This window comes from Rhinichthys klamathensis, unplaced genomic scaffold (assembly GCF_029890125.1).
Source record: "Rhinichthys klamathensis goyatoka isolate OS25496 unplaced genomic scaffold, OSU_Roscu_1.1 h1tg000624l_1, whole genome shotgun sequence".
In the NCBI taxonomy this organism is placed as follows: Eukaryota; Metazoa; Chordata; class Actinopteri; order Cypriniformes; family Leuciscidae; genus Rhinichthys; species Rhinichthys klamathensis.
Window position 1 is genome coordinate 112,424 of NW_026607073.1, and position 27,633 is coordinate 140,056.

Consider the following 27,633-nt stretch of genomic DNA (forward strand, 5'->3'; position numbering starts at 1 on the left):
TCTCTGCCTCATCACATACACATGACTTGAGAACCGAGGGGGATTTTACATTTTCACCAGGAAAAAAAATGAGCAAGAGCAAAAGTAAGATCTGAAACTGTGACCCATCATATTCGTTCAGAGGCCATGTGTTTGCATTTCTGAGCATTATCCAGGTTTCCTGTGTCTTCATTTTTTTTATACTCTGCCCGTATTCTGGATTACACTTTTTGCCTGTGTTTTCTGTCCTGTTGCATGTTTGGATTGTTTGCCGTGTTTGACCCTTTCCCTGTATGAAGATTCTGCAGTTTTCCGGATGACAATAAAAATACATTTATACAAAATTTAAAAAGTATTTTTTTTTAAATACATAGGCTATAGTTTTAAATTAACTTTTTTTAATCTATTAGTTTTACAATGCTTCCTGTAGAGAGGTTAGGTTGTAACAAACAATGCTTTTGGTTTATGAAGCAGTATATTTCAGAACAATTTTCATTTGTAGAAGACAAATATGGAAATATTAAATCAAATTTTGAAATACATAAGCCTACCTCAAAAATACTTTAAAACAAAACGTTGCAAAATTAGGCCTATGTTCTTTGGTAAATCTGATACATAGCCTACTATCACGCATGTTCATCATCTACGTCACTTTTCATCTCCCGGATTTTGCATCTTTTCTATGGATGTAGCGAGCGTGCTTCCTGTTTCCTTCCCATCATGCTTTTGATGGAGGAATGATGACGGATCATTATTTTGCCTGTCGCAAAAAGGGCTCGATGCTCTCACGCAATGATATCATAACGTCATTGACGTAGACGGTGATAATAAATAATGAATTTGCTCGCTTATCACGTGGAGGCAGCGTCTGAATAATTTAACCCCTGCGTTACTATACAAGCGTATACGTCCCTTTTTGCAGCATCAGTGAAGTATCCCTCCCTACGACGACCTTAATCCTTACAATGATGATTTGTTCGCCATCAGTGCTGCTTTGAGTTACGATAAATCATTGTTAATGTACAATGAGCATTATATGATACGCAAACGGAAATGCATCCTGCTTGGGATCCACCTGCCTTTGGACTACGCCACCGTATCGCGCCGCTGTGAGCCGCAGCACCGCACATCAGCATCGGCACAGCTGGACAGCGGCAGCAGCCTGGAAGGTAAGCGTTGACCAAACCAGGACACTAGGTCAGGATGTACACTAGACCCCATTCAGCCCAAATAAGAATCATATTTGAGCAAATTACAGTTTACAGGCGCAAAAACACAATTTGTGTAAAAAACAAAAAAAACAACAACAAAAAAATCAGAAACGATCATTTCTTTTTCTGGTTTAAAAGCGGACAGGGATTAAATTAATGTTAGGCTATTTTTAAGCCACACTCTTGCGATAACTGCGATATGTTACCGCAATTAACTTTTTAACCGATGTTGAGTCATCAATGATTGAATTAAAACACCCAAGTTGATGTTAAAAAAAAACGAGAAGAAAAGAAACATTTTGTTTTGGTATCAGCTGGTTGTGTTTCACGGGAGGGGCGGTGTGAGATCACTATCAAGTGAATGTCTCCATCTCAATAACATGCTTTTTATGCAATAGAAAGGCAAAAGGCTTGTCTTTATTATTAATGACTGGGTTTTTTTTTTAGATAAGCAATTGCCTTTTTTGATTTCACCGCCTGTGAATATGTCTATAGCGGAGCTCTAGGCAGTGAAACGAGGTTAATCTCCAATGACATGATGGCAGTTACTCATGGATGCCTTTTGTTTATAATCGGGCGTGTAAAATACAACGACGCTGACCATGGTGCTGAAACATACACGTCCGGATTTATACATCATTAAGTTTCTTTTAGTATAATATTAGACGACTACTTAAAAATAGTTGGTAAGGATACTTTAACCTGCCTAATCGAAAGACATGTAATATCTATCTTCCTTTGTTGCAATTAGTTGTATAGAGATTCACGTTTGCCACCTCCAGAAGTGGTCTGATCATTGGTCATTTTGCTTGTGAATTTTTAAACAGTTAAATACAAACGGAAATTATTGCCACTCCGGTTGTTCCATTATATTAGGTCATTAGGTCTCTGCTGCTGTTATTGAATAATCAATCTTTATGTATTTGTTGGTGTTATTGATTCTGTTTTTTATGGAGTTTATTTATTCTGATTTATTGAGTCGTGTTTTATTACACTGCGCCCCACCATATTTTTTTTGTACTGTATTATACTAAATCATATTAATTTTACGCTCAAATGTCATGTCACAAGGCAGAAGATAAGTGTAAGTATTAATACACTTTAAACAACATGAAATGGAACATTAAACACATTATTGTGGCTAATTGATACCAGAAATAATAATAATAATAATAATAATAATTTCTTATTTCAATAAAAGATAATCATAATGCAGGGAATTCTGGGAAATGTGTTCTTAAAGTACAATTATATAATAAGGTAATTCATATGCTTTTACTTATATTTTACAATAAATTTTTACTGTATTTTACTGCAAAATTACATGTATTGTTTACTCTTTAATTCAATTAATATTTTCACTATAGAGTATATGGTAAAGTAACTTAGAGTTTAAAACTTTTTAACACTAGAATATTTACTTTTTACTGTTAAAAGTATGATTTTTTTACAGTGTAGCTTTGACAAATTTACACTTTAGAGGACATTAAAGATTCTTCAAAAGTTATGTATCATGTATGAATGCATTGTATGTGTTTTGGCTCCTGAAAAGCCACCTGTAATGCTATTTGAACTCTGACTCATGAGTTCATGGGTATGACTTGCTTTTTTCTCTATGGGCCGTGCTTGCTCCCATTAAGCTCCTGCCACTATTGTGATGTCACTCATACTGTTTGCGCACATGCTGTAATACAATTACAGGTTTTCCGTCAATTAGAACCACCTGCAGAACTGCATTTGGCATGAGACATAATGCAGTCTGGACAGCTGTGGGGAGACTACGCATAAATAAATACTCATTTCATTATAAAAACTAGGGGTGGAACGGTACCATACCTGTCAACACTCCCGTTTTTCCCGGGTTTCTCCCGTTTTTTAGCCCTATCTCCCGGACCCCTCCCGGTTTGTTATTTCTCCCGGGAAACTCCCGTAATTTGCATGGCCCAAACTCCTTTATAATCGGACCAATATGTTTGTCTAATGTTGACCAGTTGCCAGATCTTGTATTAAATGCATTCTATTCACACAAAACCCAAATGCATTCTTTAAAGTGCAGTATTTGTAGAGTAAACTGCCTGGCAACAATTTAGGAACCATTTTGTTCTGTACAAAAGTAAAGTGGTAATGTTTGTATGTTTTAGATTTTGTTATTGTACGCATCACCCAGTGTCTTATAGGAGTGTTTGTCATTAATTTACCATATTAATACCATATTGTTGCTATGTCAAACCGTTAGCAACATCATGCAGCAAAAACAGTAGTTTTGTATGGAGTGCTGTATTTAAATATTTGGTTTAATTTGGTTCTGACTGTGCCCTGATATTTAGAGATGTGTGTTGTACTGAGGGAGAGATGGCAATAAATCTGATGGCCTGAAAGGGTGTTAGTGTTCGTGCCAGGCAGATTCACTCCGCTCAGCAGCCAGTTTATGTAACAGTGCAGTGCCCTAGAGGAGGAGGGGGAGGAGAGGAGAGAAGGGAAAGCAAGAAGAAGGGAGGAGCTGCACTATACTGCCCTGAGGAGAGCTCTGACTGTGTGTGGGTGAAGACAGGTGTTATCAAAGTTTGGAGTTTCTACATTTAGTCTTCTGTTTGTGCGCATTTGGCTTTTTTGGTGAAGTGTGAGGTGATTTTAAGGTGATGCTTAAAGGTTAAATCTGTTTCTTCATGCCAAAAAGAAAGATCAGAGCAAGTCAGATCAGGTGGAATTAAATGGAGCATCATTACACTGTACATAAGTGGGTTAGTTTCTTTCTATGTTGTATAGAATGTGAGTATTCAGATTTTTTGGTGCTCAGTTTAAGGTCAGTAAGATTTTGTTTAATTAATTAATATTTTTATTCAGTAAGGATGCATTAAATTGAACAAAAGTGACATTAAAGACATGGTTTACACAAAAATATTTAACTGTTTTTAACATTATTTTTCAAACAGATATGTTTCTTGAGCAGTAAATCATCTTTTTAATGATTTCTGAAGGATCATGCGACACTGAAGACTGGAGTAATGATGCTGAAAAGTCACAGGAATAAATTCAAATAGAAAACAGTTATTTTAAATTGTTTACTGATTTTTTACTGATCCAATAAATGCAGCCTTCGTAAGCATAAAGATTTTTTTTAAACTTTTGAATGCCAGTATATCATTATTTCTTTATTATTTCTTTATTTCTTATCTTTCATTTGATGCCGATCCCCGTTTTAGACTCGAGACAGTGCTGCTGTAAATTATTTTCAGTTAAGCTTTTCGAAATGTTTGACTGATACTATGAATTGAAAACATTCTGTATTATGCATGCTTCCACCTGAATATGCATAATATGCATAATTCAGTTACATTTAAGACAAGTGTCTGTAATCTCACCAACAAGGACTGGTATCCTAATCCTGGTATTTTCAAACAGTAAATAAACTCTTTTGAGGACAGCCTGTTGAACAATCTCTCTGTCTTTCACTGTGCCAGGGTGTATATTGGCAGGGCTGTGCATTTAAGAAATACATGTCTGAATCCCTCTGTGTAATTTGAGCAATGCAGTTCTGCCTACCATTTCCACACACCATCTGCTGCAGCCGTAGCTCTTCTGTGTTTTGCTGTATCTTGTACTCTAAAGTATAACGCAGCAGAACTGTGGGATGGAAGATTTCCATCTCTCATTCTGAATACAGGCAACAGCAGTGTCAAACAAGGTGAGACTTGTAAATTCACCCTGTTATTAACAAGAGAATTATGTAGTGTGAAAAGCAGGTGAGTGTCTGTTTCTCATCTGGAATTGTGGGTTCAAATATTACAGTCTCTATCTGTCAATGTTATAATATCCGTGATTTAAAATAAAACTCGAGAAAGTGAAGCTTTCCAAGACTGCCTGAAATTGTAGTAGTTTGGAAGTTATATTGGCATTATGTTGTCTGAATTGGCTATATTAAAATCTCTATAGTATTAAAATCTAACATTTGGACATTAGCAGTGAAAACAGCTCCATATAAAATACGTTTCACCCAATGACAGAGCGCATGTCGTATTTCTTATGACTAGACCATGTGACGGTGTATTGGAGCTAAATAAAAATGTCCTGAATTTTTTATCAGGATGTGGAAGGATAGACCAGGTCCCAAAGTTTTATTTAGGGTTTAGTGATGGCGTATGTGTTTTCAAATGAAATGTAACTGCAAAAATACTATCAGATGATTTAACATCAATTGGAAACTGAACAAAAAAGTAAAACATTTATTACATATATGGTTGTACAGTTAGATCAGGGATTAGAAGCATTTCTGTGATGCTTTTTTATTCCTCAGATATGAATAACCACAAGTAGGCTGGTTTGTATCAGATAGCGCCGTTCAGATGCACATTGGCAACGGTTCAATCAATCAGACCTCCTCGACAAAAGCTGTAGAATACGCCCACTCTCTTTTCCCACACAATGATCTCACAATGGAAATCAATTCTTCTTCCATTGCCTGTAGATGGTCAAACACTTTCCTTCACTTCCTCCCTTACCAATCACACCGCACAATTACCCATTTATCCTGATTCCTAAATGACAGCCATGACTGATTTAGGTGAACTTGACCTCCACCTGGGGCTCCACCTGTTTGGTTTGTGTTTTCAAAAAGATTTCAAAAAATCTTTTTGAAAAGAAATGAATACTTTTATTCAGCAAGGATGCATTAAATTGATCAAAAGTGACAGTAAAAGACATTTGTTGTTACAATTTTTTTTTTTCACTTTCTGTTCATCAAAGTATCATGAAAAAAAATACATCATGGCTTTTTACTAAGATTAAGCAGCACAACAGTGTTTTCAACATTATTTTAAAATATATTGAAGTAGAACACTTTTAATTGTAATAACACATATTTTCACAGCTTTATTGCTGTAATATGTCAAAATGTTGCTATGGTTATCACCATGGCAACCATCACAGGTTTAGTGCACATGGAACATGCATGTAGTCGTCACTCACAAAACTTTGCAGTTTTTCCACAAATAATAACATTGTTAAATTTGTCCAAAACTATTTTTTTTTTTTATTACTCATTTTAGGTGGACATAAGCACAATTTAAGCAGATATATTGTAAGTATCATCTAAGAAATATTAGAATGGGGGAATGTTAGAACCTCATTCTTAGTTCTTAAGAATTTACATTGAATTTATATGCCAGTCATATATATCTGAATATATGATAAATATATGAATTTATATAATTCCAGTCATATATATGTATTTATACATATATAAATACAAACCATATGTATTTGGCAAAAGTATTTTGCCTTGTGCTATGCTTTTCTGCCCGCATGCATTATTTATGTTACCGTTAATGTATAAAATACACGTGGAAGGAGAGCAGTGTATGTACATTAGCATCTTTATGGCATCATCTTGTCTCTTTGAATAAAATCAAATCTCTGTGTTGGACCGCAGGCCACTGTTTATACATGTGTGTGTCATAAGGTCATTGGCAAGGTTTGAATACTCTTCTAGCACCCTAAAGGGACAAACAACATCATAATGTTACTGTATAGCTCAATGTGGACTGACATGTGAACCTTAAATAACCATTACTTTTACATTTTGCTGGACATCTCCTTAGTTTTTGCTTGAAACCACAATCCACCCATCATACATTTAAGTAATTTATAAGCTAAGATCGGTAGAGCAGACAGACCCAGTCTTTGTGGCCTGTTGTGTGGTTTGTAAACCTGTGGCAAATCATTATTGGTCAGTAGTCATGTGCTTGAGTCACCGTGATGGACAGACTTCACTGCGATCTGTCACTGTCTTCCTGCAGACAGTTAGACACGGGATGAAGGAGAGAGAGTATCATTACAGCTGAGAGAAACCATCAAAATCCTTGAAAGTGACAGGATTGACGAGTTAAATCGGAAGGAACTGGGCTAGTGGTGAAAGAGAGGAGGAAAGGACTATAAAATGAGGTGTAAAAATGTGTTGGTAAAATGAAAAAGGTTTGATATAGAGAAGATCAGAGGAGAAAGAATGTCAGATAGGAAATGAAACGGATGAAAGCAGGAATGGGTTTTGTTCTTTGCCTGTTCCTATTTGGCTGCACACCAGGGCTCATCAGCACATTTTATTGCTGTTCAACATGGGTCTTGATGTTATCTCCAGCTTCTTCCTATCAAGAGGCCCTCAAGATATCAAATCAACAAACTCGAACAAAACGCCATTACATTTAGTGCCACCTACGAACGCTTATTTTTCATTTTTATTTAATCTTTTTGAACTGCTTTATCAGGATGGACTGAAAATGAATGACTCGTGAAATATCACTACAGCTAGCAGGCACTCATGAAGGTGCATTTATAAAGAAGGTCTCTTGTTCGTATGATGGACACAGATGCCATAAACAGTTGTGAAAATCGGATAATAATATGCTAATTTTCTGTTCTGTTTCAAATCTAAGAACTGCCTTGAATCGACTGAGACATATTGTTAGCATATAAATGAGTTGCTTGATGATTTCTCTGAGAAAGTGTCATTTAGCCAGACAGATATACCCATTACTGAGTTCTTATCTGTTTTTTTTGTGACCCACAATGGCGCCGAAATATTGTGCTACATGTTTACGTTGTAGAAAGCATCCATTCATCTGTTAAACTAAGCTAACAGGCCTTTCTTTTACAAACATTAGTGAATAGCTGATGGGAAGAGGGGCTCTTGCCTCTTGCATTAGTATTTAATCAGGCGGTATAAATGTAACTCTTGTGAATATGGCAGCACATTTCCTTTAGGCTAGCATGAAGAGGCTTTTACCACGACAAATGTTTTATCAGTCAACAGCCTTAGATTTGCTTCAAAATGTGAACGAAACACACTTGAACAACAGCAAATGCATCTCTTTGGGAGAATTCACAGGATGATACCCAATGGTTTTGTGTTAGAATAAAAAATCACTGGAAGGGCCGTTCAGATTTTATACGAATAGGTAGGTGCAAAATGCATAATTTTGTAGGTAGTTGTAATATATACGTTTTGCATATAAGAAATGTATAACATAGCACATTCACAGCTACTGAGAAATATAATTAGATATATGAATATTTCTCTGTATTAATATTTATTTAACAATTATATGAATGTTATTATTTAATAATGCATTTATGATAATATATCTATGTTTTATTATTAAATATTAATATTTTTTGTTTATAGCTACTTTACCATTCAAAAATTTGAAATGAAGTTCCTTATGCTCACCAAGGCTGCATTTATTTGATCAAAAATACAATAAAAAATAGTAAAACTGTGAAATATTTATAATTTATTATTATTATTATTATTATCATCAATGTTAAAAACAGTTGTCCTGCTTAATACCTTTGTGAGAACTGGGATATATGTTTTTTCCAGATATCTTTGATGAGTTTGAAAGTTTGAAAAAAACACACTTTTATTACAGTATAAGGAAAGCATATAGGTAAGAATGACTGTCAAGAATAATGATTGATCACACCATTGTCATCTCATTTTGTTCACAGCGTTGCTTCACCTTCACCCTCACAAGTCATGTGGAAACATCTAGTAATGATGCTCCTCTGAAAGACAGTGAACATCTCAGCTGGTTTCTTTGTGACCCCCTATACTGCAAGGCCATCTCCCAAAGCTTCTTTAGACCCTCCATCCTCCTCAGAGTATCAGCCCCATATCTTGAAGCCCTTTGATCCATATCCTGCCTCCAGGATGAGTGGGCTCTTTGCCAAACTGGACCCACGGCGGATTCAGTGGGGGTCCACCTGGTTTGCCTTCCAGTCCCGCATTCTGCGCACAAAGCCGGTGGAGTCCATGCTGGAGAGCTCAGGTGGCACGGGGGCTCACGGCACCAAACTCGCCCGCGTTCTCTCCACCGTGGACCTTGTGTCTCTGGGAGTGGGAAGCTGTGTAGGCACGGGCATGTACGTGGTTTCTGGACTGGTGGCTAAGGAAATGGCGGGTCCTGGGGTCATTGTGTCTTTCATCATCGCTGCCGTGGCCTCCATCCTGTCAGGTTAGTGCCGCCCCGACTTCCTGTTCCAGTCAATCTGACACAAAAGAGAAAAACACAGAAAAAAAGGTCTGTCATATTCCTGTAAACCTGCCCCCAGTGAAACGTGGTCTAGTGTTATTGTACTATAATGGGTAACATAATTTTTTATTCACTGATCCTGAGTCAGGCTTAAGCTGAGTGAACACGCGTATAACTTTATGCCTCCTGACGTGTGGTGATGACGCATGGTGAACTGGCTCATTAGGTTTACAGGTTGGAGCTGTGCACAGCATGCAGCACCAAAATAGAGTTGGGGGGAAAATCCATTTAGTTTTCCCTGTGGAGACCAACATGAAGAACCCAAAAATGAAAGGAAAGGGAAAAATGAGAGGAATATTTTGTTCCTGTATGCAGCTGACCCTTCTACCCATGGAAACAGAAACATAGTTCAGTATTGAAACCACTTATAATTACACCCTTGGTAAATATTAGCTATACAGGCCATGAAAAAATGTGTCTTTCATTCAAAATGTTCATTAAAATCTAACCTATATTTAAAGTTAAATTTATTTAGAGTAAATTCTTAACTTCCATATGTGCCACAGATGAAATGCATTCCTGTTTAAAGGTTTGGGGTCTGTACGATTTTTTAATGTTTTTGAAATAAGTATCTTAAGTTCACCAAGGCTGCATTTATTTGATCAAAAATACAGTAAAAACAGTAATTTTGTGAAATATAATTACAATTTAAAATAACTGTTTTCTATTTTAATATATTTTTAAATGTATCCTGTGATGGTAAAGCTGAATTTTCAGCATCATTACTCCAGTCTTCAGTGTCACATGATCCTTCAGAAATCATTCTAATATGATTTGCTGCTCAAGATAAAACAGTTGTGCTGTTTAATATTTTGTGGAAACTGCTCTTTTTTTTAATAGAAAGTAAAACAATTATAGCATTTATTTGAAATATAAATATTTTGTAACATTATAAAAGTATTTACTTTTGATCAATTTAATGCATCTTAGCTGAATAAATGTATACATTTTTTTTTTTTTAAATCTTACAGACCCCAAAGAACGGCAGGGGACAAATGAACACAAATCCTATTAGAATCACAATAAAAATCTTTAGCCTTTCCAAGAAACGGATATAACATTAAGTCAAGATGAAATTGAAATGAACCCTATTTACGTTGCTAATGCATGTTCTTGGTTTTATTGTGATTGATTCATCTGTTAGAAAGAAAAACAAAACACTGGCTCCATTCTGGTATGAAACAGTCACTTTTCTCCATCCAATGATTTCTCAGTAAATGAATTCAAGTGCCGTCCTATATTTGACCATGTTTCATTCAGAAATACATTACATTATGTCAACTTCACGGTTTATGTACTGCTCTTTAGCACTGATGATAGAAAGTACATATTAGTTCTGAATGTAAAAACAGATAATCCTTATCTTTTTTCCCACTATAGTGGGGTTTACAGGGATCCAGCCTGTAAAGAGTGATTTTACTCCTGTTATCTGGCCCTCTGGGATTCTATGTTTGACATTTGAGAATTGATCTGCCACTCCAGCCCAAAAAAATCAATGATTCCATCTCAGCAACCAATTAGAGACGTTCATGCTTTTATTGATAACCTTCAGGAGTGCAGGTGTTACAGTAATCATTGTTATCTCTCCACAGGGGTGTGCTATGCTGAATTTGGTGTGCGTGTGCCTAAAACCACAGGATCGGCCTATACTTATAGCTATGTGACGGTGGGCGAATTTGTGGCTTTTTTCATTGGCTGGAATCTGATTTTGGAGTATCTGATTGGTACAGCAGCAGGAGCCAGTGCACTCAGCAGCATGTTTGACTCGCTGGCCAATCACAGCATCAGTGGCTTCATGATCAAACATATAGGAACACTCAACGGACTGGGTGAGTGACATGAACTTTAGACACTGTTATGTTTATGTTTAGAAAATAATCATCAATGCCTGACCCCCATTAATCTCAATACTGCAACAAGGAAACCTTTATTTCACATAAAAAACCATGGCAGCCTACTATTATTAATTTTAGATTTTATGTCACTAAATGTTGCAGTTTGAACTGAACTGAACTGACACACTAATTAGTCTTGACACACACCCACAGTAATTACAACAGAAGTTACAGTAGGCTTAATTTATCAGTAGATTGGAGTTAATGGTGCTGCAGAAAAGAAAAGGCACTTTGGCAGTCAATAGTCTGGTGACAATGACAATGTTAAAAACAACAGTTTCTGTGTTGCACTGTGAAACAGCTGCTCCAATTATATTTCTGAAGAGGAAAAATAAGCACTTTTAAAGGTTGGTCATTTGCTATTAAAATTAGGACCGAGATATTTTCAAAGCAGATATGATTTGAAGCAAATTCTAGATCTTGACATTTTTTTCGTTTTACTAAATATTCATGTGAAAAATGCTTTTTCTATGTATCTTGATTGCTGATTATGCAATAACTTGATTATGCACTTTAATGAATAGTACCTTTTAGAAAATGTTTATTCTGTCAGGACTACTATCGTCAAAGATGATACAGTTTGGATTGGTGGTATGGTTCTGTTCTGGGCATGAACTCTTGGAGGGCAGCAATAACCCACCTTAGGGTAAACCGAACAGAACCAACATAAATGTATTGCAGATATTATTAATGTTGTGTACAATATGATTCAAGAAAAATGAGTCTGATTCGAAGAGGAATATCAGAAGGCCAAGTCCTGACTGGACGAGAGGAGGAGCTGGGGATGGAGGAGGGTAATTAGCTCCTGATCAACGCGATAAAGCTGCTGATAATTCTGAATGGATCTTATATATAGGGATGCTGTGATAGGCATCGTATTCAGAAAGGTATATGACGTGACGTCCTAGACGTGGATCAGCTGAGAGTCAGCTGATGCGAGCTTGACTGACGTGACCTGCCGGAACTAACGCTACGCCTGATTATTGTTTTACACGTAATATTGCAATATTTTTTTAATAGTTGGTTTCAGTAATGAAAACGAATTATTTATTGTTATTTTTATTGCAAATACTTTTTCCTCACATTGTATAATGGGTCTTTATTCATCTAAATTTATAGCTGCCTTTATATTTTCGGAAGGGGGTCCCTCACAAGGGGACATTTTGGGGTCATTGGCGTCAAAACCCCTAACCTACTCAAAAAGACACACCACCTACTGTCAATCCTCAGACTACAGATGGAGGAATGAAATAAGGGTGTTTGGTTTGCAGACAGACATTACATATAGACTATTGTGTCTGACCCAGACAAAACATGACATTTTGGGCCAAAATACATAATCGTACTCGGCCAACAGCAGTAAAATCTCCTCTTTTTCGTTAACCAACCCCTTTCTCTAAGAGTCTAACATCCCTCCATCTGTGTCTCTCTGCACACATTATGGTTCATAGTCATTTCCGCTTAAGGCCTAGTTAGTAGGCCTATGTTGAATATTTTTAGTAATACATGATTTATTCATGACTGCATTGAGGGGTCAAAGAGGACTGTCTGTTGTCATGTTGTGAAAAACAACTGTCTAGACTCACTACTGTCATCTGAGAGACATCTATCTATCTATCTATCTATCTATCTATCTATCTATCTATCTATCTATCTATCTGTCTATCTGTCTATCTGTCTATCTGTCTATCTGTCTATCTGTCTATCTGTCTATCTGTCTGTCTGTCTGTCTGTCTGTCTGTCTGTCTGTCTGTCTGTCTACTATCTAACTTTCGGACAATTTCTTGTAATGCCAGCATCAAAATTGGCTCAACACATTCCTTTTTTTGTTATGTTTCAAAATCCATCTGATGTGAATTCCTCCATTATCACCTCTCAGGTAAAGGGGAGCAGTCGTATCCAGACTTCTTGGCCCTGGTCATAGCTATCCTGGTCACAATAATAGTTGCTCTGGGTGTGAAGAATTCCGTCGGGTTCAACAACGTGCTGAATGTCATCAATCTGGTGGTGTGGGTGTTCATAATGATTGCAGGCCTGTTCTTCGTCAGTGTAAGCAACTGGGACGAGGGACGATTCCTGCCTTATGGCTGGTCAGGGGTAAAGTACATTTCAAATCAATTACTAAAGTTCAATCCGTTAGTGCAGTTAGTGACTCTCAGCATAAACAATGAAGAGAAAATTGCATTGTATTGTAGCTATAATCAACCACTCTGTCCAACAGGTCATGCAGGGTGCAGCCACTTGCTTCTATGCTTTTATTGGGTTTGACATCATAGCCACCACGGGAGAAGAAGCCAAGAGTCCCAACACATCCATCCCCTATGCCATCACTGCCTCTCTGGTCACCTGCCTCACTGCCTATGTCTCTGTGAGTATATACTAAAGCATTAACCATTTGTACGTTTGTTTCTCATTTTGGGTTCATACGCAATACACAAAATCTGAGACCACATTGAAAATCTGGGATTTTTGAAAATACACCCTTATTTACAACAAACATAAACTCCCTTTGGGTAGAGCTGTGCACAACTGTAAACAATATTACATAATGGAACTGAACATACAACATACATAGTACTGTAAATCATTCATGCACATCCTTTCTCATCAGTGAAAGAGAAATTGTTCAATTTAGGATAAAAAAATTTGTAAAAATTAGCTTGACAGATTTTGACAACTAGGCTAGTTCAACAGTTTTTCTAGGCTATGTGATGACTCAATCAATGAAATGAGGACTATTAGTTTTATATGGAATGACTATTCAGCATTCACAAGTATAGTTAATTTTGACTGACATGACATAAGCAAATGATAATGTTATAAAACAGCAGAGAGTTGTATGAAAGCAATTGATGCATGTCCAAAAGCATTTGCAATTAGTTGGAAGGAATGAGAAACTGCTACTATGATGTGCACAAATGACTAAATGTTGTGGAGGTTGAACTAACTGTTGTGCAAATGTAAATAGTGATGTGAGAAATGCACCAAAGTGACTGAGAAAAACTGTAACACTCAAGTTTGTTAATTTTCATCGTTAATACTTGAGTGTGACGCTGACTTGAGTCAGGTGATAAAGGTTTTATTAAGTTTGGTATGTCATTCACAGTCTATTTATTTATACTTAAAGCTTACCGTTCGGGAACTCCTACGTCTCGTCGGAGGAGTTTCCAACCAATTGGGATCACGCTAGGGAGACCAATTGCCTTCGAGTGAACTAAAACGAGCCAATGAACATTGGCATGCAGGACTTGTATTCCGCGCCCCGCCTGCCAGTGCGGGTATAAAGCAGAAGCGAGCGCACACACATATGCTTTTTGCTTCGGAGCCGACCGGTTGTGTCCTCTGAGTGGATGAGCTTCAAGATTGTGATATTATCTTTACGCTCAACGAGTCTGCTGTTTTCTCCAAGACCTTTTTGTGTAGGTGTAACGGCGCTTCGGCGATCTTCGCGATCTCCTGGGTGTCCAGCTGTCTACCTTTTTTTCAAAGAGCTGTTGTCACAGCTGGTATTCGGTTGAGTGCACACAGCGGGCTTGCAGTTTCCCCGCTGTGTTGCCGCGTTTATCCCTGTGTGCTTCAGCACAATAAGAGAGCGTTTTTTGTGAAAAGAGCAACACGGGTGAAGATCGCGTCCTTTTCAGGATGACGTTTCACCCTTGTGTTTCTGGATGCGGCCTTTTCCTGTCCTCATTTGAGGGCCACGATCACTGTTTCACGTGCCTGGGCTTAAGCATGTTGAGACTGCGTTCGTGGGTGGTTTATGTTCTCTCATGAGAGCATGACCACGTCGACACGTTGTTCGTCTCCCCTTTCTCATAAAGGCTTGAGCCGCGGGTTGTCACGGCAACCCTGCGTGCGTCATTCGGCGCTCTAGATGCGGGGTCGAGACTCAAGTGCCTCAAACGAGGTGGAGTCCCTTTGCCTATTCCCCGATCTAGTTCCTCTTCTGGTGGCCACCAGAAAAGGGCTACTTTGGTTAATAGCATTGGTGATCTGAGGATTACAGTGAGCGTTCTCCGACGAGACCACCTCCTCGGCCCTCACTCCTCTAGCGCATCGCAAACATGCTGAGACTGTGTTCGTGGATGGTTTATATTCTCTTATGAGAGCATGACCACGTCGGCACGTTGTTCGTCTTGCCTTTCTCACGAGGGGTTGAGCGCTCAGCGTGCCGTGTGCCATCAAGGTTATGGCCACGTTCACGGTCTCGCATGCCTGGCAGCTTTCGGGTGGAATTTCTGGCCCTTCTCATGAGGGACCAGGTCTTTCATTCGGGTCTCCAGGGGAGGATCAGATGTCGATCGACGCATCGGAGAGAGGGCTGTCACACTCTGGAAATGATGATGCTGAGTTCCCACTGTAATGGTGTGTGTGCTCATGCTGAATCAGATTCAGACTTGACAGCCACGATTCCCGGGCTACTCTGGGGGCGCAGTGCGACGCGTAATCGCCTTGCCTCGCCCCCGTGCCTGCCCGGATGTGTGTGAAAAAACTTTAGCAGTATGGAAGCATATTGGTGCCAATGTGGAAAGCCAAACATGCCAAAATCTGCAGAGAAAGTTTTTTCCTCTCTCACTACCCTTGGTGGTGGGGTGGCTTTGCTAATGGCAGACCACCTCTTCCCTGCATGTGATGTCTGTGTGAGGCCAAAACGCACAGTACACAAGGGTAGCTCTGAGTCGGGGTTGAGCTGTGCATTGTGACTAACCATGGTTTAAGTCACATCCAGGGGCGGATTGGCCATCGGGAATACCGGGAACAATCCCGAACGGCCAGTCCATTTCAGGGCGAAGACCGGCCGGTGGTCAAAGAGCATTGTTTTTTTTGTTTTTTTAATGATACGCGACCGGCCTAAACGGCCGCTTAAGCCTAGTTCACACTACAGGATTATAGGCCCGATTTAAGCCCGATTTGCAAATCGTTGAGCACGCCGACAGGTCAGGGTGTTATCGCGTGCAAATCGCGGGGGATTAGCGGACGATGGACGCTCGCCAATCTGTTAGTATGAAAGAGCCAACAACGCATCAAAGACGCTCGCAGACGCCTCGCAGACGCGTCGCCGAGCCCAGAAAAATATCTAGCATGCTAGATATCCAGAGCTGTCGCCCGACTCAACCTCAGTGATGTCATGAGCTACAGCCAATCAGAGCAAGGCATGGGTTGCTTCAATCAGAGCAAGGCATGGGTCTTCGTCTTCTTCGCTGGGTATTAGCGCGCGTGATGTTTCGCGTCATTTCCGGTTCGTTTTATCGCGTGATTTTTTTGTGACAAAACGTGGTTTGTAGACAAGATTGAATCGTTGGGTGACAGAGTTGTTGTCAACTCGTGTAGTGCGTTACCTCCTGTTGCGGATCAATCACGTTGTGTCGTGTGGTGTGAACAGCTCAACAACTTGAACACTCCTGATTTCACAGAGAGCAAGTCATGTAGTGTGAACCGGACAGTTCAGCCCGACGTTTTAAAATCATGTAGTGTGAACTAGGCTTTAGATGCAGCAGAACGCTGTGTGTGTGTGTGTGATTCAGACTGGGCCAAACCAATACTTTCAATCTGAGGGGGGATACGAGCGGCCCCTCCCAACTTAGACTGATCCTCGTTTTTCCTGACATCCGATTGGCTCAAACTAGGCGCCGATCAAAGGAGTTTACTTTTGGTCATGTTTGGCGGGTTTGTGTGAATGCAATGCAACAGAGACGGACGGTAAAAATGGCGAAAAGAAGTAAAGAAGAGAAAGAAATGGGTTGGGCAAAAAAATAAGTATTAAAAAGAAAAGATTTTTGGCACAAGAGGCCGCTAAATGCGCCAAATTAACAGACCTTTTCCGTAGTGGAAAGAGTGCTGTGGCAGCCGGAGGTGCAGATGAGGAAGGACCCAGCAGCATGGACAGGACAGGTGCACGATTAGGGATATATTAGTGATTTATTATACACTGAAATTGTTTATATTTGCATTTAAATATAGGCATTTATTACGTGGCTTGGTAGAATTCCTATTCTACCAATCCATTTTCTATGACTATTTGACTATTTTCTTTAGTGGAAGCAATACAATCGTTTTTAAATAAATAAACTGCTTTTTAAATTAATATTTTGTGTGAAATTATTGATTTATTTGGTAGGTAGCCATGTAATAAGCGGGATAATGTATAGTGAGGCAGCTGATACAAACGCTATAACAACCGCCTCGCTATACATTATCCCTTACATATATGATATATTTATAGATATATTATATATCATAAACAGCAGTTTGCAGTTTGTCGTCACACACAGACAACATCCTTCTATAAGCAAGGAATCTGTATGTCTGTATATGTATATTTGTTAGTATTTGTAACTTATTTTATCACTCCGACTGACTGTACACGACATGCTAGTAGTTAGCAGTATACTGTGACTATGACTAATGTGTTCGAGATTAGGTTTTGCTGACCTAATTGTGTTCAGTGCAGTGGTGACTTGCTTATACAACCTGAAGAGGCAAGTGTCATCCTAAAATTTCTTGAAGGTCTTCAGTGTAATCTGATTCTCTTTATACCATAAAAACACTATTAGAATTAAAATAACTGCAAAAAAATCCTTCTGCTCATGCACCTAGGGCACTCGCGTAAAAGGCCTCTCCATCTTAAAGTCCCGGGCTGAATTTCAGTCCCAGTACGTCCCTGGTCACATCACTGGCCCTCGGTCAAACGATGTCCACACTGGTGGTCCAGAAGCGTCCCACGGCTAAACCTTGCAGAGGTGCGATCGCCAAAGTTCGCTTTCTCGGTGCTCCTATCTCACAAGGTTTGCCTTTTTCGAAGGTAAACAAACTTTGTTATATTGTTTTCATGTTATCACTGTGAAGCGCTTTGATACAATCTGTATTGTAAAAAGCGCTATATAAATAAAGGTGACTTGACTTGACTTGACTTTTTCGGCGACACTGTTGGAGACTGTGCCCAGCGGCTCTCCACAGTTCAGAAGCAGGCTGAGGAGACCAAGAGCTTGACCCAATGTGCTACTGAGTCACTCGGTTTCTTCTCAGTCTGTTTGTTGTCAAGGGTGTCAGTCCCCTGTGGAAAAGCTGTCACAGCCAGCTCTACTGTGACATCTAGCTTTCGCAGGAAGACGGCGCCAACTGTCTCAGCAGCCCTGAGACGGGCAACCCAGAGTTGGAGGAAGTTGATCTCCGGGAGATGGTGTCCGCACCTCTCCCTCCACCGGAGGTTGGCCGGGTGGAGAATCTTTGTTTCATTTTCTGTTCCGTCGCTGGCTCCCCGGAGTCCAGTGGTACCCACATTTTCAATAGAGCAATTTCTTCCATCTCTGGGTCACAAGAAGGTGCAGACTGCAGTGAGCGACGCTCCCATGCGTTGCCACTCCTTTCCCCCTCTTCCATCGCTCAGATGTCAGTGACGCCACCACGGCCTCGTCACTCTCGCCTCCCGCTGGGCAAGGAGGCACGGAAACCTGGACTCGACGCCCTCGGACCTCGCTCCTCATTTCCCCTCCTTTCTTCGCCTCGGGACAGCCAGCAGCCGAACGCCTCTGGGCCTTCCCTGCCGTCTGCCCCCCGGTGGAAGCAGGTAGGTGTTGCCCCGCACACCCAGACCTCTCTCTCGGCCGCAGTAATGCCTCCGGAGTCCAGTCCCTGCCTTCCACTTTGTTGCTCCTCCGCGGGTACGCCGGTGGTCCGAGTGGGCTCGTTGGCATGGTCTCTCGAAGCCTGGCTAGCGGTTGCGAGGCCATCCCGCTGGCTCATCCATACCATCCGGCTCGGCTATGCAATTCAGTTTCCCAGTCGGCCCCCCAAGTACAGTCTGTCTTGAGGAAAGAGATCGCCGCCCTGCTGGCGAAGGATGTGATCGAGCCTGTCCCTCCAGCCGAGATGAGGTCTGGGTTCTACAGCCCTTACTTCATTGTACCCAAGAAAAGCAGTGGGTTACGGCCGATCCTGGACTTGCGAGTTTTGAATCGGGCCCTACACAAGCTCCCATTCAAAATGCTCACACAGAAGCGCATCTTCGAATGCATCCGTCCCCAGGATTGGTTTGCAGTGATCGACCTGAAGGACGCGTACTTTCATGTCTCGATTCTTCCTCGACACAGACCGTTTCTTCGGTTTGCATACGAGGGTCGGGCATATCAGTACAAGGTCCTACCCTTCGGCTTGGCCCTGTTGCCCCGTGTCTTGACGAAAGTCGTGGAGGCGGCCAATGCGTTTGCATTCTCAACTATCTCGACGACTGGCTTATAATAGCTCACTCGCGAGATCTGTTGTGCGAACACAGGGACTTGGTGCTTCGGCACCTCAGCCGTTTGGGGCTTCAGGTCAACTGGGACAAGAGCAAACTCTGCCCCACGCAGAGGATCTCTTATCTCGGTATAGAGTTGGACTCGGTCGGTCAGACTGCGCGCGTCCAGTCAGTGCTCAACTGCCTCAAGTCTTTTCAAGGCAGGTCAGCGGTCCCACTGAAACAGTTTCAGAGGCTCCTGGGGTATATGGCAGCCGCAGCCGCAGTAACGCCGCTCGGCCTGCTGCATATGAGACCGCTTCAGCACTGGCTTCACGATCGAGTCCCGAGATGGGCGTTGCAGAGCGGCATGTTCCGGGTCAACATTACCCCGCACGCATGCTGTGGTTTTCACAGATGCCTCTGCCAACGGATGGGGGGCCACGTACAACGGCCATGCAGTTTCAGGTCTGTGGACGGGGCCTCAACTGCATTGGCACATCAACTGCCTAGAGTTGCAAGCAGTACGCTTGGCCTTGTGCCGCCTCAAGGGGCTCCACCCACAAGCATGTACTGGTCCGTACGGATAGCACTGCGACCGTTGCGTACATCAACCATCAAGGTGGTCTACGCTCCCGTCATATGTCACGACTCGCCCGCCATCTCCTCCTATGGAGTCAGAAGCATCTGAGGTCGCTTCGGGCCATTCACATCCCTGGTGTGCTCAACCGTGCAGCCGACGAGCTCTCACGGCAGCCGCCTCTTCCGGGAGAATGGCGACTCCATCCCCAGGCGGTTCAGCTGATATGGGGAATCTTCAGAGCCGCTTAGATAGATCTGTTTGCCTCTCCGGACACGACCCATTGCCAGTTATTTTATTCCCTGACCAGAGGATCCCTCTGCACGGATGCAAATATGCAAATATTCGAAAATATGCGTTTCCCCCATTGAGCCGTCTCACACAGACACTGTGCAAATTCAGGGAGGACGAGGAGCAGGTCTTGCTAGCTGCGCCGTACTGGCCCAACCGGACCTGGTACGCAGAACTTATGCTCCTCGTGACAGCACCTCCTTGGCCCATTCCTCTGAGGAAGGACCTGCTTTCTCAGAGACTGGCACCCGCGTCCTATGGCACCCGCGTCCAGACCTCTGGAAACTCCATGTCTGGTCCCTGGACGGGATGCGGAGGTTCTAGGTGGCCCACCACAGGTTGTGGTAGACACCATCACTTCCGCTAGAGCCCCCTCTACCAAGTGCCTCTATGCGTTGAAGTGGAACCTGTTCGTCGATTGGTGTTCTTCCCGCCGGGAAGACCCCCGAACTTGCCCGATCAGAGTTGTGCTTTCCTTCCTGCAAGATGGGTTGGAGCGAAGGCTGTCTCCCTCCACCCTAAAAGTGTATGTTGCCGCAATAGCCGCTCATCACGATGCAGTAGAAGGTAAGTCATTAGGAAAGCACGACCTGGTCATCAGATTCCTTAAGGGTGCCAGGAGGCTAAATCCGCCTCGTAATCCGCACCCCGTACCCTCTTGAGACTTAACTCTAGTCCTCAGAGCACTCCAGAGGCCCCCTTTTGAGCCCTTACCTATGGTTGAGTTAAATATCCTGTCTATGAAGACAGCTCTCCTGTTGGCTTTGGCTTCTTTCAAGAGGGTAGGGGATCTGCAGGCATTTTCGGTCAACGAATCTTGCCTGGAGTTCGGACCGTGTCTTTCTCAAGTTGTTTCTCACGGATATGTGCCCAAGGTTCCTACCACTCCGTTTGTAGATCAGGTAGTGAACCTGCAAGCGCTGCCCCCGGAGGAGGCAGACCCAGCCCTAGCTTTCCTCTGTCCTGTCCGTGCTCTGAACAGAACGCAAAGCTTCAGGACCTCAGATCAGCTCTTCGTCCTTTATGGAGGCAAGCAGAAGGGGAAGGCTGTCTCCAAGCAGAGGTTTATGAGTCCCAGGACGTGCCTTGCCCACCTAGGTTGACGGCACACTCCTCCTGGGCGCTGGCGCAGGGCGCCTCGCTGACAGACATCTGTAGAGCTGCGGGCTGGGCGACACCTAACACGTTCTCTAGATTTTATAGCCTTCGTGTTGAACCTGTTTCCTCCCGTGTACTCGCTACGGCCAGTAGCGGGAGGAATTAGGTCATGTCGGCTTGCTACGCCATTCCCGCCCCATGGGCCGGATACGTGCGTCTTTTTGCTCCGTTGATTCCCCAACATACGGTTAACCCCGTGAGTTCCTCCATCACCCCTCCGGCTCCAGACGAGGCAGTTCGCCCGGCGCCAGGGTTATTACCTCTCGTAGAGTTGTTTTTAGACTGGGTGGCATTACAGTGGTCCCTACGGTGACCAATTTTTTCCACATTCCAGCTACCCTCTGGGTTAGCTCCGTGTCTTTTCCTCGACAGACCTGTTCTGTCGTCCCTGCTGAGTACGCTCCCACCCCTCGGGCTGGGACTACCTCAGGGACTGCCATATGTTTCACTACCCCACGGGTTAGTACATATGTGCATTCCAGTGCCTCCCTTCGGGCGGGCAGGGGCTCCGCAGCGTTCCCTCCTATGGGTTGGGCACGCTTCCCCAGTGTTATCCAAATCCACTGAGCGGGTCTTGCGGAACAGCAGTGTGATTCTTCCTAGCTAGCTCCCGCCGTAAAGAAAACTAAGAAACTGCTTTGGCGGGAAGCTAAGCTGGGCGCTGGAAGAGGCCAGCACCATGGCGTTTTATTAGGGATCCCAATTCGTTGGAAACTCCTCCGACGAGACGTAGGAGTTCCCGAACGAAAGGGAACGTCTCGGTTACGTATGGTAACCCTCGTTCCCTGAGGAGGGAACGGAGACGTCTCGTCCCGTCGCCATGCTTGCTGTACCTTCGCGGAGGACTGGACACCGTCTGGCTCCTTAGTGAAAAGCATATGTTTGTGCGCTTGCTTCCGCTTTATACCCGCACTGGCAGGCGGGGCGCGGAATGCAAGTCCTGCATGCCAATGTTCATTGGCTCGTTTTAGTTCACTCAAAGGCAATTGGTCTCCCTTGCGTGGTCCCAATTGGTTGGAAAGTCCTCCGACGAGCCGTCTCCGTCCCCTCCTCAGGGAACGAGGGTTATCATACGTAACCGAGACGTTCTCCATTTAAGAATATAAATGATGCATGCCGAAAATCATCTACTGTAGCATAACTTTGTCCCTTTCTTTGTGTTCACACAGACAGTCATTGATTATTCTCTTCATGCAGCATGTCTGAATATATTAAAAGCTCTCCAGCTTTATCACCGTGTTATGCTGTCTGTCTGTAGGAGGTTGTCATAGAAACGCAATGGCTGTTAACACACCGACAGACCTCTTTCCTGTATCTCAGAATAATATTCTATACATTTTATTTATATTTTCTCTGTTTTCTGCTATTTGATCTTCTTTTATTCTTTATCTGTCTCCAATTTTTCTCACGTCTGTTTTGGATTTAGCTGAAACAAAATTGCCTTTACTAAAATGGCTCTTCATTTTAACACCTACAGGACTGTCTGATGAGAAGCAAACTTGTTAATTAGCAGTGTTCACCCCTCCAGATCTCATTTTGTTGTCGCAGAGGCTAATTTTAGCCCAGGCACTTCTGTCTGTGTTTGTGTGGATATGTGTGTGTGTTTCTGTTGCATTTTCTGAAATGCATTAAATGTGTCATAATGTATCATGATTAATCAAAGAATTCTTGATATTTTGATTCAAAAGAGTCCATTGTACTATGAAAACAGATTGTAACTTTAAGAACCCAATGCTTTCTACCCAGCAAAAATAAACCATTTATTAAAAGTAAACAGCAAAAACAACTTTTTCTGTACATTTGCAACTTTATAACGCCAGATATTTGAAAACATAAACACACCAATGATGCCATTAGGTGTTCAAAAAGTTTAGGATAAATTCCATTAGTCTTAGTTCTATTAGACTTTTTATTCAGAAATGTCTGTCAAACCTTGTACTGTTTCTGGCTGTCGCTCTTTTGCATATCCTTCCAAAGGTTGGAATTGGAAGATAATTGTTATTTTTTAACAATGTTCCTGATCATTTCAGTCTGATCAGTTTGAATGACACATTTATGATGGGTGCATTTCTTAAAGCTCAGCAAAAAATAAATAAAAATAAACTGTTTAATTGTAAGGTCAATGAATCACACTCTGTTTCTTCCTCTCTCACAGGTGAGTGTGATCCTCACCCTGATGGTCCCTTACACTGAAATTGACACAGATGCTCCTCTGATGGAAATGTTTTCTCTTCATGGCTTCCAAACTGCCAAATACATAGTGGCCATCGGCTCCATTGCAGGACTGACAGTCAGTTTGTTGGGCTCTCTTTTCCCACTGCCGAGAGTCATCTACGCCATGGCAGGAGATGGTTTGCTCTTCAGGTACTATAAAAAAGAAAAGACTAACTGCTGGGTCAAGTAATGATGATTCAAGATGCTCTTTAATGTGTATGTCTCCATTATTGCAAATGATTCAAATGCCCTTTAAATATCATTCTCTGCTGGAGAAATAGGCTCCTGTCATGCAGTTTCAAAAGAAATGCCCTGACATTTAAAATCAAAGCCAGTATAAAGGATATGTGTTAAGACTTTGATAAAATGAATGTTTGGATGTTTCACCCTGTTTACACATGGTATTAACATCAGTACACCCGTCACAGGTGTTCAAAAGTTATCAGACAAGATACACTGGCATTTACACTTGGAAGTAAGATATCTCAAAGCATCTCAAATGCATCTCATGTCAACACTCGTGATCAGATTTCAAAGGGAGGGTCCCCTTTAAAAAGCATGAAAAAGTATTTAAAAATTCTAAAAGACTACAAAATAATACATCTACATTTTAATCTCACTGCAAATGTGATGCTTTGAGCAGAAAACCTTTTTTTTAGTGGAATACCTGTAGAAAATGAATTTCAATTGTGCCTCACATAATGCTGCCACTACAATTCGAAAGTTTTGAGTCGGCAATATTTTTTAATGATTTTGTCTGTTATGCTCAACATGGCTGCAATCCTTTGATCATAAATTCAGTTTAAATAAACAGTAATATTGTGAAATGTTACTACAATTTAAAAAAACTGTTTTCAAGCTTTATATACTTAAAAAATTTAGGTATTACAGTGATGGCAAAGCTACATTTTTAGAAGCCATTACTCCAGTCTGATTTGGTGCTCAATAAATATTTCAAATTATTTTCAATGTTGAAAACAGTTCTGCTGCTTGATACTTTTTTCAGGATTCGTTGATGAATAGAAAGTTCAAAAGTGAACTTTTATTTTTACATTTATTTGAAACAGACTTGTTTTGTAATATAATAATGTCTTATACTCTCACTTTAAATCCATTTAGTGCATCCTTGCTGAATAAAAGTATTTGTTTCTTAAAAAAAATCGTACTGACCCAAACTTTTGAACGGTAAATGCACTTTTCCAAAATGTTTAATCAGACAGTCATTTTCTAGCCACACATATCTGACAAAATGTAAAACTTTCGTTTTAGTGCATCTCGTTGATTGACAGTATAGTCAAGTCTTTTTAGGTGTCAGGGGGGATTAACTTCACACTTCCAATGTATGTGCTTTTTTGACCACATCCAAATTCTGTTTGGACCCCATTTGTGCCTGTATATAGCTCTGCCCTCTTGTGATTGGAGGACTGAAGGTGTCATGTGCACAACCTGTATGTTTCAGGTTCCTGGCTAATGTGAGCACGTACACAGAGACTCCTGCAGTGGCCTGTGTGGTGTCAGGTTTCCTCTCTGCTCTGTTGGCTTTGCTCGTCAGTCTGAGGGACCTGATCGAGATGATGTCCATCGGCACCCTGCTAGCCTACACGCTAGTGTCGGTGTGTGTGCTTCTGCTGCGTTACCAGCCTGAAGGAGACATCCATGGATTCGTCAACTTCCTCTCCGAGCAGAACTCGAAACGTAAGGAGGGAGTGCTGGCCGAGTGCGAGAAGGAAGCCTGCTCGCCGGTCAGTGAGGGTGATGATTATGGAGGAGCTGCCACAAACACCTGCGGAGCCAAGAACCTGCCGTCTCTGGGAGACAACGAGATGCTGATTGGTAAGCCTGACAAGTCCACCTACACTGCCAGTCACCCCAACTATGGCACCGTGGACATGTCCTCAGGCATTGAGTCAGATGAGACGGACAGCGTGTACCTTCTGAAGCTGAAGAAGCTGCTGGGGCCTCGCTATTACACCATGCGCATTCGGCTCGGCCTGCCGGGGAAGATGGACCGGCCCACTGTGGTCACCGGCCGGGTCGTCACTCGCTGCGTCATTCTGCTCTTCATCCTCATCTTCTGCTTCTGCTCCCTCATCATCTTCGGGTCAGGTCAGATCGCTGATGGCCAGTGGTGGGCCGTGCTGCTGCTGGTGCTGCTGCTGCTGGTCATCACGCTCTTGATCTTCATCATCATTCAGCAGCCGGAGAACCCCAAGCGCCTGCCCTACATGGCTCCTTGCGTTCCCTTTGTCCCGGCCTCTGCCATGCTTGTAAACATTTACCTCATGCTCAAGCTCTCCACCATCACATGGATCCGTTTTGGCGTATGGTGCTTCGTGGGTGAGTTTCAATATTATTTTAAATGGGCATGTTGATACAGGCAGCATCTTATTGACATGGGTCATTCCTGATATGCAGGGTGGTTTATTCAGCTTCATCAAAAGTGACTGTAAAGACATTTATAATGTTACAGAAGATTTCTTTTTCCAAATAATTTCAGAATCCTGAAAAAATGTTTCACAAAAATATTACCGGTAATCAGCACAACTGTTTTCAACATTGATAATAATAGGAAATGTTTTAAATAAGCAAAATTAAAATAATTTCTGGGGGATCACAGGAATAAATGACATTTTAAAATATATTAAAATACAAAACATTTATTTTAAATTGTAATCATATTTCTCATAACAGTTTTTACTGTGTTTTTTTTTATCAAATATATGCAGCCTTTTGGTGAGCAAGATACTTCTTTCAAAAACATTTAAAAACAAATACTTTTGAACAGTAGTGTAGTTTCATATTTGTATTAAACTCAAAAACTTTGAATAACCATTGACTAAATTTAATAGATTTCTAAATAATATAATACATATTAATATAATAAATAATTATAATATATATAAATAAGTGATTCTTATATTTTTTCCTTGACCTAATTGAAATTTTTAAAACAAAAATTTAAATATGTTTTTAATTGCTGATCAGTGTATTGTGTTCTAAATATATTTTATGTAAAAAAAAAAAAAAAAATTATATGTTTTCAAAATGTTCATTTTTTGCCATTGTGTAAATAATAAAGTTATCATTAACTAAGTTTAATTTCTGGAGCTTAACCAGAGCATATTTCTGAAAGTATAGTAAACTCTTTTTTTGAAGAAATTCTTCCTTAAATGACAACACAATCATATTGATTTTACAATAAAATGTACAGTTCTAAACTATTGCATGACAGGAATGACCCACATGCTCTCCACTGTCAATCATTTGCTGTGTTTTTTTATGTTTCTTTTGTCAATGAAGTGAGGGAAAACACTGATCAATTACATTTGTGCATTAGTTTTATGTACATGTGTGCACTGTTTGTGTTGTCTCTGTGTGTTCGTCTCTGCAGGTGTTTTGATCTACTTCGGCTATGGCATGTGGAACAGCACCCTAGAGATCACGGCGCGAGAGGAGGAAGCCCATGCTAGCACATACCAGCGCTATGACGTGGGCGTGGACGACAACTTTGCCGTGGATGACGATCTATACCCTTCTGGAGATGGAGGGCCATACCAAAGCTTGGGCTCCCATGAGGGCAGAGGTGGGCACAAGAAACAGCAGGAGCAGAGTGAGCCTCAGCTTGACGGCCTGGACAGGGTGGACAACCACAGGACCTCCTCTTCCTCCTCACACAGCAGGGCCAAAAGCAAAGCTGGCAAACCTAGTCCGGGCTTTGAGGCGCTGGTGGTCGACGATGATTTGGACGATCCTTTGGAATGAGAATGTAATCTGAATGTACTCGTCTGCCAACAACTGCAGAACCCTTGGGCTAGATTGTTATGTCTCTCTGCAATGAGTTTTTATTTGACTTCTATTCCTTCATTTGCAGCCCTTTTTTTTACTACTGATTGGATAATGTGAACGTTTAAGATGGGATTTAACATTTAGAAGGCTTTTGATCTTTCTTTTTTTAACCATATAACACCTAAAATTTCTTTCTTTTTTGTTTTTAAATTATTTT

General features: G+C 41.5%; 1 protein-coding gene across 1 annotated transcript; it reads left to right on the forward strand.

The window, feature by feature from the left end:
- The first annotated feature begins 680 nt into the window (after positions 1-680).
- slc7a14a (solute carrier family 7 member 14a) lies at positions 681-27,585 on the forward strand. The gene is made up of 8 exons (XM_056240943.1): positions 681-1,148; positions 8,694-9,199; positions 10,870-11,106; positions 13,052-13,269; positions 13,394-13,540; positions 23,572-23,780; positions 25,090-25,967; positions 27,022-27,585. The coding sequence occupies exons 2-8, from the start codon at positions 8,896-8,898 to the stop codon at positions 27,390-27,392; spliced, it is 2,364 nt and encodes a 787-aa protein (XP_056096918.1). The 5' UTR covers positions 681-1,148; positions 8,694-8,895; the 3' UTR covers positions 27,393-27,585.
- The last annotated feature ends 48 nt before the right edge of the window (positions 27,586-27,633 follow it).